The sequence below is a fragment of the Numenius arquata genome, chromosome 26 (genome assembly GCF_964106895.1).
Source record: "Numenius arquata chromosome 26, bNumArq3.hap1.1, whole genome shotgun sequence".
Lineage (NCBI taxonomy): Eukaryota > Metazoa > Chordata > Aves > Charadriiformes > Scolopacidae > Numenius > Numenius arquata.
Genome location: NC_133601.1, coordinates 605866 through 622424, shown reverse-complemented (window position 1 = coordinate 622424; position 16559 = coordinate 605866). Strand labels below are relative to the sequence as shown.

The window sequence follows — 16559 nt, the reverse complement described above, 5'->3', positions numbered from 1 at the left end:
GGGGTTGGCAGCTCTCGGGGCAGGAGAGCCATCTGCACCTCCGCAGGGAGGAACGCGTTTATGGAAGCGCCTCGTTTTTCAGCAAGGGGAGGCAGCTGATGTGCTCGTCTGGACCAGCCCTGGCAGGTTGTCCCTTCCCTCTCTGCATCCTTGTGCTGAGAGCTCGGGTGGGGGCTGCGGGGCTGCGCTGGCACCCCGACATGTCTGGCAGCCACGGGCTGAGGTGGCTGTGGATGCGGGAGCTCCCTGGGGAGCGGGGGCGGCAGGAGCAGAGCACCCACCTCTTCCTGCCTGTCCCGCTGCAGGGTGATGCGAGAAGGAGCCCGGCATGCCGTACCTGGACCGACAGAATCGTATCTGCGGGTTCCTGGACATTGAAGAAAATGAGACCTGCGGCAAGTTTCTGCGGAGATATTTCATCCTGGACACCCAGGCCAACTGCCTCCTGTGGTACATGGACAACCCTCAGGTGGGCTCCTCTGCTGCTCCCAGCTTCGTGCTGGGCACCTCTGTGGAAGCTGTTAGTGAGTTCTTAGCTGCATCTCAGGCTCCCTGGTGGAGGCAGCTCCTCTGGGTCCCCAAAGGAGGATGCTGGCTGTAGCATTGGATCTCTGTTGGGGTCTCCCGTGGCTGGGTGCAGCCATGACCAAGCTCCAGCAGAGCAGCTCCTTCTGTGGTTTCCAGGCCTGCCCCAGCAGCACCAGGAGCCATTGGTACCCTGGAGGGGTAGCTACAGAAATGCTGTGCCAACGTGAGGTGTCACATCTCCCTTGTGGCTTAGTGTAGGGACAGGGATAACAAGAAAGAGAAGGGGTTTTCCTAGAAATACGTGTACTCTTGGGAGTGGTGTCATGCAGCAAAAGCCCGTAGACCAGGAGCGGGCAATGGGGAGAGATGGAGTCTGGGCATGTGGAGCCCGATGTCTCTGGGAACTGCCCCAACGCTTAAGGTCAGGCTCAAAAGAGCAAGAGCCGAAGCTCTTGGAAGCCCTGGAGCTCTAGGGAAACCCTCCTGGAAAGCCCATGGTGCCCGAGCGCTGGCTGTAGGCTGGGGAGGCACCTGCCTTCCTGAAGAGCATCGTCAGCAGGTTCTTCATGGCCTTGTTCGCAGGGGAAGGGGAAGCGCCCACTGGCCAGTGCTGGCCCAGACTCCTCCTCTGTGGACCCTGGGGAGGTCAGAGCCCATCGGGCACCCGAGTGGCTGCTGTGGGGGTCAGTGAGTGGGACAAGGGGTGCGGAGGGGACCGGGACGGGCACGGCGCTCGGTGCAGCACAGCATGGCCGGTCCCTGCTGCTCGTGGGGCGGGAGATGCACCAGGTGCCCCGAGAGGGGAAGTGGCCAGGGCCAGCAGCGTGGCCGGTGGTTCTGCTGCCTGACCCCGGTGACACTAAGTGACAGCCTGACTCGCATCCTTTGCCTTCCCCACGTCATTTAACTCCCATCGCTCGTTAAATGTTTTGCAGAACCTGGCCATCGGGGCGGGCGCTGTCGGGTCCCTGCAGCTGACCTATATCTCCAAGGTAATGCCAGGGCAGGGGGAAGGAAAATGAGTGTCCCTGCTGTCCCCTTCTCCCTGCGGCTTTCCCGGGAGAGGCGATGGCTCGCACTGGAGGCCAGGTCCTGCCCGAGCCCCCACCGTCCTCCCTGCACCCCCTGAGCGGGGCTGTGGGAAGGGGAGGAAGAGGTCCAAGCGCAGCCGTGGACAGCAGAGCTGCCACCGTCCTGTCCCATGAGCTGCCCCTTGGCCACTGCCTGGGGAGCAGGGGCTCGTGGCCACCGCGCTGGGCTCAGCCCCATGCTGGAGCCGGATAAAAAATCGGACGGATCTCTCTGTTCCTGCTGAATCATGATTTATAAATTAAGCGCAGATGAAGCAACGCCGGGAGGTTGAGCCTTCCCCATTTCGGACAGAGCCTCTCTTATAAATTATATACGTTTTAGTCTAAATGCAAATTGCCGTAGGACAGCGTTTGGTCACAAACTGCAGGATTGGGTTATGCCAGTGGCTTTAACTACCAACTGTAAATATGCCAGAAAAAAGGAGGTTTGCTTGAGAAAACATATTTAAAGCATTATAGACTGGCTCCAAAGGAGGAAGCCTGTCAGAATAAATACTCCACGAATGCTGTGCTTGGAGCCCCGGGGAGTATTATTCTTATATAAATGATTCCTTCTCTTTAGGGAGAAACCAGTGCTATTTTCCCTCAATTTTCTTAATTGCTGACAAGAGCGACTGTGTTAGTCCAGCAGAAACTCGCATTTTCGAGGCCTTTGAAAGCTCTGAGTTCTTTGCTTTGCAGCGCAGCCCGCGCCGGGGGGGAGCGGGGGGAGATGAAGGCCCTGTCTCTGCACTGACCTTCCCCTGGGACCGCGTTCGCTGCCACGTGTGGGCTCGTTCCACCCGACACGGGCCAGTTCCCAAGAGCTGGCCCAGCTGCGCCGCGGCTCCTGGGCTCGTGCTTCTCATCCTCGGGCTGCTGGGGGTCCTGCCCGGCTCTTCTGGGGGGGACACAGAGCCTGGGGTGGCAGTGATGTCCTGTGGGTTCCCACGGTGGCACCCAGCAGGGCTCCGATGGGATGTGCTAATTGGGCCCTGGCCCAACAGAAACTTCCAGCTCCCGTGGCTGCCATTACCGTGTGCTATTATCTTTATTTTTTTTTTTCCTTAATTTGCCCTGTTGCAGGTTAGCATCGCCACCCCGAAACAGAAGCCGAAGACTCCATTCTGCTTTGGTGAGTGGGGGGAGCTCTGAGGACACCCCACCGCAGGCGGCTGCGGCTGGTGTGAGCCCTCTCGGCTGCTGCCGGATGGACCCGCGGGACCTTCGGCCGGGGAGGGAAGGGGGTGCTGCCAGCGCACACTGTGCTAGAGGGCCAGCATAGGGCTAGCGCGAGCCACGGCGCCGCGCAGTGGCCCTGTCACTGTGACCCCCCCCTTGCGAGATGCACGGGCAGAGCCTGGTGATGGAGGCAGGACCCGATGGGTCCCCCTCGTTGTGCTCTTGAATCCTTTCCGTGTGTCCCGTTGTGCAATACAGTTGGTTTTTTTTTTTTCTTTTTTTAATGCCAGCACAAGCTTCTGTTCCTGCGGGTGCAAGGAAAGGGGTCTTTTGTACCCAGTTCCGTGTCTGTGTCCCCCCCCCCCACTCCCCCAAATGGCCTCAGCCCAACCCACGCTGTGCCTTGAGCCGTGAACTCAGGCTTAAAGCAGCAGAAACGCTGGCAGGAGCACGTACTCGTCCCCGGGGACCGGTGCTGCCTTTGCAGTACCTTACCACAAGGGATGTAGCCCAAGAGCGGGGCACACGGCGTGTCCTCACGTGGGGACGGGGCTGCTCTGGGGACCCCGGTGTGGCAGAGCCTGGGGCGCGAGGCTCGGGGGGGGGGTTGCAGCAAGGTCTTGTGCAGTTAAAAATATCTCCAGCTTTTTGGTGCAGGAATGCTCCGAGAGCTTCCTCTGGCCACCGGGGGGTCTGTGGGGAGCGTGTCCCCGAGGAGCTCTGGAACCCCAGACCCCCCCCTGGGGCTCACACCGGCGTTTCGGCGGGGAGTTAAAACCCGAGTGCCGAGGGAAGGGATTCCCCAGGGGCCCTCAAACACCCTGTGCGAGGGGGTGACTTCGGATCAAGTCCTCCTTTGGGCCGTGCCGCAGCCTTGGTTTAAGCCTGGCCTCAGCCCTGCCCTCCCTGCGCGGCTGACGGATCCGGCTGCCACATCCCCTCCACATCCCCTGGACGCCTTTCCATGCGAGAGGTTACGAGACCGATATCTGCAAATGGCTCTGGGACCGGGCGCTGGGAAATGCTGTCTCTGTTGATTTATCGTTTAAATTGTTTAAGTAATGCTAAGCACCAAACGAGGTTCCCTAACTCTTCTTTTCGTTCCCTTCTCCGGCAGTCATCAATGCTCTGTCCCAGCGCTATTTCCTACAAGCCAGCGATCAGAAGGACCTGCAGGACTGGGTGGAGGCGCTGAACCGGGCCAGTAAGATCACGGTAGGCTGCCACACGCTCCTCGGGTGTTGCTGTGTCCTGCCTTGGTGGCTGCTCCGGGTGCCTGGAAGAGCTGTGCTTTCCCTTCCTGCGGGGCTCTCCCTCTCCGTCACCTCCCCGGTCCCTCCTGGGGAGCAGCCGAGGTGGTGGCCGGGCTGTCCCTGGCGTACTGAACTTCCCAGGCTTTCTTCTGGGCTAGTGCCGAGGCTGCAGCGGGGAGGGATGGACACACAGCTCTCGGCTGGTGGCTGCGGTGTCCTCTTGTCCTTCTGGCCCCGGCTCTGCCTCTGGCGCATCCCTTGGGTTGCTGTTGAGTGAAGCAGCTGTGATATGGGGCTGTAGCTCCCGAAAGCCCCTCAATCCCAGGGGAGCATCCCCCGGATGGCCCCCGAGAGCAGGGCTCTTGCCCAGCCACCCCGGGGCTGTGTGCGGTTCTGCCACTGAGCAGAGGGAGAGATGCTCTGAGTGGGGGGACACACACGTGCTGGCGATGCCACCTTTTGGCGTGTGGGGCTGGATGGCTTTGCCGTGTCCCTTTGCAAGGCCGGAGCTGTGCCATGACCCCTCTTGAGGCTCCGGCTTCAGGTGGGGGATGTTCCCTTCACCATCCCCAGGGATGCTCCCAGTTGGGATTTACTTTGCTGCTGTTTGCTCCTGCATCTTTGTCCCCCCCGCCCAGCTCGGGGTGGGGGACGACGGTGGCTGCACCCCAGGGAAGGTCCTGCAGGATCTGTCCCCATCCCCACCCGCTCTGGGGCCGTTTCCCTCCTGTCGACTGGGATGCCCGTAACCAACTCCTCGCTGTGGCTGTCCAAGGGCGTCTTTCTTGTGCTTCAATAATTTATTTACTCATTTTTTATTCTCTCTGGAACACTGGGTCCTGTGACGAGGCACAGCACCGCACTGTAGGGCATCGGGGGGTGGGTCGTGCCTGGATTCAAAGGGTTTTGTCTGCCATCGCCTCTCCTCTCCTGTGGTGCTCGTACAGCCGTGAACTGATGGTCACTGACCCAGCAACTCGCCGAGTCTGTGCGCCTCGGCTGCTCCCGGCGCTGGGGGACGATGAGGGGCGACGAGGGACGATGCTCCCTCTCCGGCGCAGCGGCTGCGGGCACCCTTTGGTGCTCGGTCGGCAGCGCCCATGTGCCAGGGATCGGTGTTCACGGGGCGGCTGCTTCCCGGCCTCGGGATTTGGGGGGACCCCTGCGAAAGGGCCGGGGGCTCGGCAGGCTGCTGTGTGCCCGCAGTGAGCAGCGCTGGCGATGCCTGGCGCTGGCAGGGCTTGACCGGCTCATGCGCTGATGCGTGTTGTTCATGGTTTGTGAACTAAATACATGGAAAAATCATGAGGGACAGTTTAGGGTTGGGTCCTATCAAATAACCTTTTTCCTTGAATTTTTTGTTTAAAATTATGGAGAGCTGTGTTGTCTCTGTGGGAAACTCATCTACAAGGCCGGACCTGCCTTCCATTTTCTTTTTATATCTGCAAATACATTAAATGTGCCAAGCTCTGTGCCTGAAGCCACCAAAGTGACTGCACAGGCTCTGGCTTGTACCCTCTCTTTTATGGGTTCAGGTGATGTTGGCCACAAAAAAACCACCTCCAAAACCAGGTAGGAGTTGTAACCAGAGCCCACCAGTGACACCAGTACAGCTGTACCACTGGGGTGATGGTGCTGCTGGTCTGCCAGGCTGGCCGGGGTGGTGGGAGGAAGAGATGCATCTTCTGTTTCTGCAATAAACGGCGGTGATTTTCATGCCCTGCTGTTGGCCAGCCCTTCCCAGCTCCAGCGGTGTCCCATCCACCGACCGGCTCATCCAGCCCTGCAGGGAGGAGTTCCCATGGGCTGGCTGGGAAACACGGGGCTACCGGGCTGTGGGTGTTGTGGCCGCCCTGCCCCGCGTGGGAAATCCCTCTGCCTGCCCTGCAGCTTCCCACGGGGCTCCGTCTGTGCCTGGGTTTCCTTGGGATGCTCTGGGTGGTAGCGGCTTCGTTGCTCTGCTGTGGGTGGAGAGGCACAGAAGGGCCGTGGGGAGATGCTCTGGCTTTCGGTGGGGTTTGGACCCTTACCAGCCTCTGGCCTTTGAGTGGTCTCCCCCTTGCCCTGGGCTCTGCCGGGCTCCTGGGCCACTGGCCGCAGTGGGACGGGGCGGTGGGGGCAGCGGTTTGGGTGCTGCTCCCGGTGCAGGGATCCAGGTTCAGCTTCCGCTTCTCACGGCGACTTCTCCTCCGCTCTTGGCAAATCAGTTCCTGTGTTTCCTCACCCCGCTCGCTGTCTCGGTAGCCGGGGCCTCGGTGGCTCGGGGCAGGAGGTGTGCGGCGAGCCGGTGTCACCGTGACAAGGGACCCTGCTCAGCGGAGCCGCACTGACCCGCGCCGGGTGCTGAGCAGCACCTTCCCCTTGCGCTGCCGCCCGCAGAGAGATGCAGCTCCTGCCCTCTGCCCGCGATGTCTCTGCATCTGCCTTGTGAAACCGTTTCCTCTGCCCGGGTGGCCCGTGCTGGCTCCCCAGCCTCGCCTCGTGCTTGCCCATGTTGCTGAGGCAGGCGACCGGTGCCCACCGATGCCCGCAGACGCTGATGCTCCACACGGGGCCAAGCGGCACAGGCACAGGGGGACCCTGCTGTGGTCTGGCCCCTCGCTCTCGTGCCATCTCTTCCAAGCAGGAAGGGATGGCACCTGGACGTGCTGCTCCTGCCGGCCCCTTGCCAACCCCGTCAGCCGAGCCTGGCTGTTGGAGAACACACGGGCAGGGTGGCCGTGGGGTGACTGGGGTCTCATCCTTGGCCCTTCCTCCTCTCCTGTGCGTGGGTCTGTGAGGTCTTAGCGCAGGTCTCTGCCCCCCAAGACTTCAGCCAGGTCTCAGCTCAGACACGAGCCCAGCCGAGATCTCTGCTTGCCCAACCGGCAGCAAATGCGTGGTGGGGTTTGCACGGAGAGGACCCTGTGTCACTCCTTGTGCGCTTTGGGGGGGAAGGCAGTAGGGGGGGGTTGGAGCCAGGGACCCCAATTAATGGCATTAGAGAAGTGGAAGTGCAGACTTGAGAGGGAAAACATGGAAACCTGCCTTTCTGTCCAGAGCTGGGTGCTGGAGGGAAGGAGCGAGGGAGGATGCGGGCGCTGGGAGCCAGGTCCCCGCGGCGCAGCCTCTGCCCCGGGATGGGGGGCTGCTTGCAGAGGGGACACAGCCTGCCCAGCCCCGCACTCGTGGGGGACAGCCAGGGTTTGGGGTGTAAAACAGCGTCCATCTGTCAGCCATGCCCCTGCGGACGTGCTGCTGCTCAGCCTCGTTAGGCAGGGCAAAGCTCATCATTAAGCCCAGCTGTAAGTAGAGCGGGGACAATTAAAGGAGCGAGTGTCCCACAAACGCACTGGGCTGCAGAGGCAAGTTGATGCTTAATTATTCACCACCTCTCATCTCCTTCCCAGCGCCTCCTGCAACCCGCCTGGGTGGGGCCAGCACCCGCCTTAATTGGGGTGGCTCGTTCATTTATTAGTTTTTAAAGGGCCATTGCTGCATTCAGGCTGGAAGGACAGAGGTGATGGTGCCCGGTGGAGGTGTGGGGTTGCCCAGCATGGTCACACTTGTGCCCTTCACCCCTTTCTTTCTCCTGTAGGTGCCAAAGGGTGGCAGCGTCCCACCGGCCACCGAGATCGTGAAGTCCCCGGTGGTGCCCCAGACCCAGGAGAGGAAGCCCCAGGTGGCTTATAAAACCGAGATCATCGGGGGGGTGGTGGTCCACACGCCCATCTCCATCAACCAGGTGAGCTGGCAGGGTCTGTGCACCGTCCCACATCCTGGGGGTCAGCCCCCCGCTGTGTCAACCCCCCGCTTTGCTCTCTCTGTTCCTGTGTTTTAAGAGCAGCTCCTGACAGGGATAAGCAGAAAAGGTGGCAGCTCTCTCCACGCGTAGCCGGGCGAGGGCATTCCCACCACAGAGCTTTGATGCCCCTGCACTGCTGCTGGGGGCCGTTTGCAGCTCGGGCCGGGCTCTGGGGGGTCCCTGCCCCCTGGGTTTGGTGTCTGGCTCCTGCTGTGCTGCCCGCCAAAGGGAGCAGGGCGAGAGTGGCTGGGTCTGCAAAGGATGCTCAGGTTCCTTCTTTAGGGAGGGAGAGCACAGGGAAGGCGAGTGTTGGGGCGTTATTGCTTTGGCATCCTGCTGTGCCCTGGGCAGCAAAATGCAGGGAGAAATACTGTTAATACACAGCAGCAATGGGCTCTGTCCTTCTCTAACCCACGTGTTGGAGCAGCAGAGCTTGGGCACTTGGTTTCCCTGGCCCAGCACTGGCTTGGGTGTGGGGTCTGGGGGGCCGGGGGAGGGCCCCGCCGTGGGGCTGGAGGCAGTTGCTGGCTGTCGGGGAGGCTGGTTTGCACTTTCATTTCTGGAAACCAGCTCGGTGCCTGCAAACCTTTCCCGCTCCGGGGTGTATAAATAGCTGCACCGAGCGCCCTGCGGCACCTCTGTGTCTCGCTCTGAGCTGATGAGACCGGGGGTGTGAGGAGGAGGAGGGTATGACTCTGCTCGCCTTCGCGGCCATCCCACACCATCCACCCGCCCGTCCTGGGTCCAAATCCCCCCTCGAGGTCCCCGGGGCAGAGGGACCCCCATTGAAGTAGCCAAAGGGCCTGTCCCATCCTGGAGGCGGTGGCCGGCAGCGCTGGCCGTGGCTCTGCAGCCCCTGCCCTCGGCACGTGGCCATCGGTGTCTGCCACCTTCGGGCACTCGGCTGGGTCTGGGTCTCACTTCAGCTCTTATCAGCGACAGCACTAAAAATAGAGTGGAGAATTAGATCATTGCAGCGTTTTTTTGCTGGCAGGCGCTTTTAACGCTTCCCTGGCCATGGGGAGGTTTGTCGGGGTGCGGAGGTGTGCGGGATGTGGAGCCACGCGGGGTCAGGCTGGTGGCTGTCCCTTCCCGGTGCCACTGCTCCGTGGGACACTGCTGGACCCTCGGCCCCACGCAAACAAGTGGCAGCAGCCGGCCCTGGGACTTTCCCTTTTTGTTTCAGTGCGTTAAAGCTGCTCTTCCCTCCCGGCCCTTGAGCGGGGCTCCCTCTGCTCCCCTGCCACCCCCTCCCCGGAGCCGCCAGCCCCATCCTCAGCCCTCGCCCAACTTCTCTCTTTCACAGAGGGTTTTTTTTTTTTTAAAGGTGGTGCATCAGCTGCCGGAATATTTTCCGTTCTCTTGCTGCGTGCCCCGTGTGAAATGGCTATTTCTCTGCTGCAGCTTCCTGGGCGCGTCTGTGGTTTCCTGGCTCTGCCCCGGCCGGTGCTGCCCCGCGGTGGCTCCGGGACCACAGACGGGAGCCCTGTGCTCCCCCTGTAGCGCCAGCCCAGCCAGCATCACCCCAGCTCCGGCTGTAACGCTCCCTATTGCAGCAGCATCCCCATCCCTGGGTTTGGACACGTCCATCCGTAACACCCAGCAGAGCCGGGGCGAGGGGAGCAGGCGGCTCCGGAGGTGCCGGGTGGCAGTTTGGGGACAGCCGAATGGCCACTTGTCTCTGTCCTTGGAGAAGCCAAGGCTGCCTCTCGAAGGTGCTGGAAGGCGCAGGTCGCTGGTTAACCGCACCGGCAGTCGCACCGGCGCGGGGGCCATATAAGGCTGGCGGCGGCGAGAGCCACCCTGGCTGCCATGGCAATTCTCAAACCTCAGCGCGGAGCGGGAGGAAGGGGTTGGAGGGATGGGGGAAGGAGGAGATGAGCACAGATGTTTCGTCTCAGCCACCCTCTGCGCTGCCGAGGGGGAAGGGAGGGCACTGCCGGGGGACGGGGCGGTTCTGGGGGGGCAGAGGGGTGATGCTGGCAGGGTCCAGCCCTTGGGATGCGCTGGGAAAGGCTTGGGGTGAGCCGGGGGCTGGGTGCCCATCAGTGCTCAGAGCGGTGAGCGTCGCGCCTGGGGAGAGAGAGATTGGGGCCAGCACGATTTTTCTACCTGAGCTCCAAAGATCACAGTTCCTTTTTGGGAGAATTTGGCAGAGAGTTTCGGCTTTCCTGAGCAGTTTATTCCCACGATACGTGTCCCTGTCCAGTTGGAGAGCATCCCTCCTTCCTAGCTTGGGTCTGTCTGGCTCCAGCTTCCGGCAGGTGGTTTTTGTTCTGCCCCCCTCTGCCCGATGACAGAGCTCCTCGTGCCTCGCGTTTCCCCCCGAGAAGGTCCGTGGTGCAGTTTCACCACCTCTGGGTGTTTGACGAGGCGGACGGAGACAGGTCCTTCACCTCCCCTGCTGCAAGGGATTTTCCTCAGCCCTCGAACTGCTTCTGTGGCTTTTCTGTAGCCTTTCCCATTTCTTAAGATTGTTTTTAACGTGTGGGCGCCAAGAGGGCGAGTAGCGCTCAGGCAGCAGTCTGCAGAGCTGTGTGCAAGGAGATAAAATCAGCTCTCGGCTCTGGTTCGTGTCCAGGCATCGCAATTAGCCCTTGGCATCCAGCGCTGCGCTGGGGGCTTGCTTGGGGCTACTTTCCCTCCAGCTCCTGTGCCCTGCCTTCCAGCAGGGAATTCCCCTCCCTGCATTCTCCCGGCTCCCCGGTAACTCTCTGCTCCCGTTGCAGAACGGGGGGGACGGAGGGGAGGGCAGCGACGTGGCCGCCCACCCGCTGCTGCGGCGCTCGCAGAGCTACATCCCCACCTCAGCCGCCAAGCCCCCCGCCGGGCCACCAGTCCTCAAGAGTGGCTACTGTGTGAAGCAGGGGAACGTGGTGAGTCCCGGGGTCCCCCGTGGCATCGGGCTGGTGGCGTTGGGCTGGCTGCTGCCCCGCGGGTTGGGGATGCTCCGGGATGCTCTGGATGCTGGACCACAGCGTGGGGAGAGCCCTGGAGCCCAGCACTGAGTGGTTCCCTCCCCTCTTTTCCAGAGGAAGAGCTGGAAGCGCCGATACTTTGTTCTGGATGAATTTTCCATCAGTTACTACAAGAGTGAGCAGGTGAGCAGCCCCTGCCTGGGTCCGGGGATGCCGCACTCCGGTGCCGGCAGCTCCGTGGGGGGCATGTCCCAGCCCCAGGGTCCAGCCAAGCCCATCACCGTCTCCTCTCGCCTCCGCAGGACAAGGAGCCCTTGCGTTCGATTCTCCTGAGGGACGTCTGCAAGACCCACGAGTGCCTGGTCAAGTCTGGGTAATGCTCCTGGCCGCGTTTCCCCACAGCCCCAGGTTGTGCCGGGGCGGGAGCAGCCCCCGGGACCCCCGGCTGCTGGTGGGAGCGGGTCCCTGAGGAGCCGAAGCGGAGCAGGGCAGGCAGGGAACGCGGCTCCCTCTCTCGGGGGGTGTGGGACAGGCTCCTGCAGCTCTTGTCTCGTAGATTAAGGAGTACAAGGTCCCGCACAGCAAACAGCATCGTGTGACAGAGAACAGCCGAGAGCTGTAGACGGGCGTTTTCCTTACGCTGCACGGCTGGCTACACCGTGCCCTGGGAACAATTCATTGCAGCAAACGCTGATAAAATCAAAGCAACTCGATTTGCAATGAAAAGTGAACGAAGAAAACAAACCTCTTTAGCTAAAGTAAAAATAGAATTTATTATTATATCTTTGAATTGTTTATTCTTAAGAACTTGTAGAAAGTTCACATTTAAAATGGTAAATGAGATGGGTCACGGGTCTGGGGGGGGCGGGGGTTTGCCTGCAGGCGGCAGAAGCCGGAGTGTGTGTAGCTGAAGGCATCTCTGGGGAGCCGGAGTCTTCTCAAAATCCATGTGAGGATTGCCTTGAGTATTGTTTTCCCCAGCACACTCTAGAGATGAGGGTAAATAAGAATATATTTTTTTTTTCCATCCGTGATGACTTCTGGGTAGTGACCGTCCCTTTCTTGCTGTTTTAGTGACCTCCTGATGCGGGACAACCTCTTTGAGATCATAACGAGCTCCAGAACCTTCTACATCCAGGTGAGGTGGCCGGAGGGGGGTTGGATTTTCTGTTCTGTGCCGCGAGTTCGGCTCCTGCCAACGGGCTGTTCCCGGCCAAGGCCAGCGGATGAGCCTGGAACGGCTTTGCCCGGCGGGGGAAAACTCCAGCCGGTTTCACTTCTCCCCCGGAGCTTATTTATAACAGCGGCTGTTTGTGGGAGCAGGAAAAAGCAGAGAGAGAGAAGCACAGGGTGATCCCATGAGCATCCTGAGTGCGGGGGGCTGTGCGGGGGCAGGGTTGGTAACACCCCCACCGTCTTTTTTTCCCTTAAATGCTTTATTCCTGGTATAAAAACGCCGCAATGTGGAGAGTGGCTCCCCTTCTGCGGGGGGAGATGGGAGGCTGCAGGGATTTTGAAGCAAGGATGAATTAGTAGCAGATACACTAGGAACGGCGGCAGCCTGTCCGTCTGCGTGTCCCTGCTTCCCGGGGGGGGGATGAAGCCTGGCCGCGCTGGGGGGGCTTGGGGAAGGCGAAGTCTGAGTCGGGGCGATGTGTTTTGCAGGCAGACAGCCCTGAGGACATGCACAGCTGGATCCGAGCCATCACAGGGGCGGTCCAGGCCCTGAAAACCCGCCCGAGGGTAGGTCACCTCCTTTCTGCTTCACGTTTAGTGACAAATGAGGATCGTGCCGATGCGCGAGACATTTATTCGGTGGCTTGTGTAAGCGCTGGGTTCCAGGGTGAGATCCCTGCCCTCTCTGGGTTTGTTTGCCAGTCCCTGGAAAAGTTTCCTTGAAAAAGATTGAAAATTGAGATTCAGCCGTTGAACTGGAGCTGCGTGAACCCTGTCCCGCTCCGAGGCACGAGCGAGAGCCTGAGGGGGGGCAAAGGGGCCATTTAATTCAGACTTTCGCTTGTCTTAGGGTTTTTTTTCCTTTCTGCAGAGCGTGTAAAGCGCCTGGTCCTGGTCCCCAGGGTTTGCAGATTGCTGACAGCAGTTGCACCACAAACCCCGACCCCATCCAGTGCTCACGCTGCCTCTTTCCTTGCAGGAAATCTCCTTCATGAGATCCTCCTCCCTGGTGAGGCCGGGGGGCTCAGCGGCCCCCTCCCAGCAGAGGCACGGGGAGGAGAGGCGAGCGCTCTGCAAAGCCCCCTCCAGCTCCTCCTGGCAGCCCTGGACGCCGGTGCCGCCGGCGGGGGGCAAGCAGCCGGTGCCGGAGGAGATGCCCGCGCCGCTGAGAGACTCGCTCTTCATGCCGGCTTTCCCGGAGCACGATGCCGGAGCCGCCCCGGGCAAGCGCCTGCGGCACAAGTCGGAGCCGCAGCATCTCAAGGAGAAGCCGTTCGCCTTCGACCTGGACGATGAAAGCATCCGGACCTCCGACGTCTGACCGGGCGCCGAGCAACCCTCCCCCCCCCAGGCTCTGCATGCCACCTCCCCGGCCACCAGAGTCCCCACGGGGCAGTTTGGGGTACCCACAGGACATTTTGAGGGGCGCAGATGCGCTGGGACTGGGACCGGTCTCCCTGTCTCCGCTCAGCGCCTCGGACCGGGCTCACCCCGTCGTCTCGGTGGGGGTGAAGCGGCCCCTTCCCTCCATCGCTGCTCTTCCCTGCGATACAGGCTCCGGTGGGACCCGCGTCCCGGTGCCCCGCTCTGCCGGGGAGCGCGGTCCCTGCCTGCTCCTGCCTGCGCTGTGTCTCGGAAGCCGCCTCCGGGCAGGGCGACCTGCGGGCACCTCGTGCTGCCGTCGCGCTGGTCCCCAGCACGGCCTGGGTGAGGGGCATCCTCTGCTGCAACCGCATCATTTCCCCCCCAAGACCAAGCCTGGAGGAAGCAGCAGGAGGTCTCGGAGGCAAGAAGGGGAATGTGGCCTTTCTTGTGTCAGGAAAAACATTTTTCTCCCCTTCCGTGCTGCTCAGCCTTCCCCGGGCAGAGTCGGGGAGACGCCAGCCTGCGGCTGCCTGCACGGGGACGCACCGCAACTTCCCGTTTGGATGATTTTTTTTTTCCCCAGGAGACCAGTTCTTTACACTGCCTGACTGATGGCATACCAACAGATCTATTGGCTTTTAATTATGTCTTTTTATACCTGTGGGCACTCTTAAACCCTGGGGCTGGCAGGTTCCCTGCTCAGCCCTTCCGAAAGGCTCACCGGTACGTCCCGCGCGGGAGCTGTGGCTGGTGTCACGGCAGCTCCCGGGGACGGGAGCATCCTCAGGTACGGTGTGGGCCCTGGACTGGGTACATCTGGGCACCAGGACGCCGTGCCCGCGTGGTGAAGTGCTTTTAGCAAAAAGCAGCAAAAAGGAAACAAAAACAAAAACCAAAAATGAAACCAGGAAGACTTGTCCAGCCAACTCGCCTTGAGATGAAGATGAGCAGAAGTTCAGTGGGGAGTCGTCGTTTCCATACCCAAATCAGCCCCTGGAGGAGGTGTGATAAACAGCGCGTAGGAAATCCAGGTGTTCCCTGTGCAGTGAGATCGTCCGATATCTTCACCCCGAAATGCGTGTGGAATCCTTGGGTGCCGAGCGAGGACGCACCTCCCCGTCCTGCCCTCAGCAGGACACGTCGGTGTGACCCCCAGAGCCGTGGTGCCCGTCCCCAGCCGCGGTGCCCGAGCGTGCCCTGCGGCAGGAGCGGTGCCCTGGCTGGGCACGGCTGCCGCGGGGCCGGGGCTGCCGGGGGCACCTGGGGCTTTAAATGCACTTGCCTTGGCCCGGCTGCAGGCTGTGTCCCGGGTCAGACACGGGCATGCCGTTTCCCATCTCGGCTCTGCTCCAGCTGATAAATCTGGGCGACCGGTGCGGGAATTCCATTGCAAGCTTAGCAGCGCCTGGAGCAGTTGAGTTAACGAGGCTTCCCTCTATTATGGACTCTTTTGTTGTTGTTGTTTTCTTCTTTTTTTTTTTTTTTTTTTTGGCATTACGCGTTCTCTGCTCTGCAGGATCAGCTCAGCGTGCTCCCCAGAAGCAAAAAAATCGGGTTTGTCCCTGCCCTTTGCAGGTCCCCAGCTGTCGGGCAGCTGTGCTCCAGCCGGGGATCCAGCGGGGCTCCCCTGGGTTTTGCTCCGAGGCGTCCATCAGCCCAGCGGATCTCAGCAGGGTTAGAACTGCGGCTTCCCGCGTGGGTCCCCTCCCGTGGCGGGGGCTGCTCCCCCAGCCACCCCCTGCTGGGGCCGGCAGCTGGAGGAGCTGGGGGGTGATGGGGCCTCCCAGATTCGGGGTGCGGGTGGCTCAGCGGGGGGTGGAGATGCTGGAGAACACTGAAACTGAGAAAAGGAGCAGGAATCAATGCAAACGGTACAGGGGCGAGTGTTAATATTTGTTATTTAATTGTAGAAACCTAAATCACGCTCTTCCTTTTTCTTCTCCTTCTTGCTTTATTTGCACTAGTGTTTGAAATCTTTTTTTTTTTTTTTTTCCTTGCTGTTTGGCTCATAAAATGGTGTTTCAGAAGCGTTTTAGCAGATTGGTAAGTCTCTCAGTCGGGGAGTCACAGCCCTTGGTGATGGTGCTCTGACCTCGTTTCTGGAGAACACCAAACGCGGAGGGACGATGGTTGCTTGGTGTGAGGCTTCCAAACCACCGAGTATTCTTCTCGCCTGATAATTGCAAAGTTTCCTGGGGCCTGGGATGGTAAAGCAGAAGCTTGTTGCACAATTAGGGTTAATTATCCAGGAGGAGAAACTACCAGCGGCTCCAGCGCTCTTGCGACATTCCTGGTTCTCATTCCCACCCTCCCGCGTCCCCAGGACGGCGCAAAGGCGGGATGGGAGGTGGGAATGGAGTGTGTTCGGCATCGAGCCGGGCTCCGGACCCGTCCGTAATGCGGGGGGGGGGAGGAATTTTCATCCCCAAGGAGCGGGCAGATGCAGCCAGCCCTCTTTGCGGCGTTGCTCTAAAGCACACGGGTGTCCCCTCACCTCTGCCTGCGGACAACCGTGACCCCCGGAGCACCGCGTGTGTGCTGGGGGTGTCCCCGCTCCCCGAGGGGGGGTGTGCCGGTGCGGGGAGCCTTGTGTGGACAGAGGGGTGCGAGAGGAGGGTCTGCTCTTCCCTGTGAGAACTCCCAGGCGGTCTCAGCCGTTCCGGCGAGCGCTGGCTGGGGGTGTCAAGTGCTCTTAGGGCCAGGGTGGGGGGGCTGGCGCGGGCGATGCTCCGTGACTCCCGTGGTGTCAGTTACCCCCCCTCCCACCCCTCGCCTGTAAATGCTGGAACCCCTTTTTTCCCCCGTGTTTTTAAATAAAGAAAGAAATCCCAGTCACTCTTCCAGGCAGTGTATTTTGGGGGATGATTGCCGGGGGGGGCTTGAACGCCCTCCCTGCTGGGATGGGGGGACTGGTGGGTGCTCCCCCCCGTGCAAGGGGAAGTTTAGGGATGCTGCATGGAGCTGGCAGAGTCCTGCCCGGTGTGTCCCTTGTGCCACACGCACGGCTGGAGCCCCTTGGAGCTGCAGGGGGCTGGGCTGCCCACCCCCCCGGCACCCCCTGGATGCCCCAGGCAGCTTCACCAGGGAAAGCACCGAGGGGAGGGTGAAGGGCCATTGTGGATTATGCTTTGGAAAAGTTTTTGGTCTTATTTGTCACCACTAGAAAGCAAGGGGCCAGGGACTAACTGGGTGGAAGCACCCCTTGCCCCCCCGAGCCTGTCCTTGGTAGGAAGGGGCCGGAGTGAAGCCGCCCGTCTCCAGGCCACGTCCATCCTCCCGGCTC

The 16559-nt window shown here is 60.9% G+C and overlaps 1 protein-coding gene across 1 annotated transcript; it reads left to right on the top strand.

Moving 5' to 3' along the window:
- Positions 1-328: 328 nt before the first annotated feature.
- PLEKHA2 (pleckstrin homology domain containing A2) lies at positions 329-13232 on the top strand. Its single transcript, XM_074164191.1, has 11 exons — positions 329-469; positions 1464-1520; positions 2685-2733; positions 3898-3995; positions 7611-7757; positions 10547-10693; positions 10850-10918; positions 11038-11108; positions 11810-11873; positions 12401-12478; positions 12891-13232. Exons 1-11 carry the CDS (start codon positions 329-331, stop codon positions 13230-13232), a joined length of 1263 nt encoding a protein of 420 aa, XP_074020292.1.
- The last annotated feature ends 3327 nt before the right edge of the window (positions 13233-16559 follow it).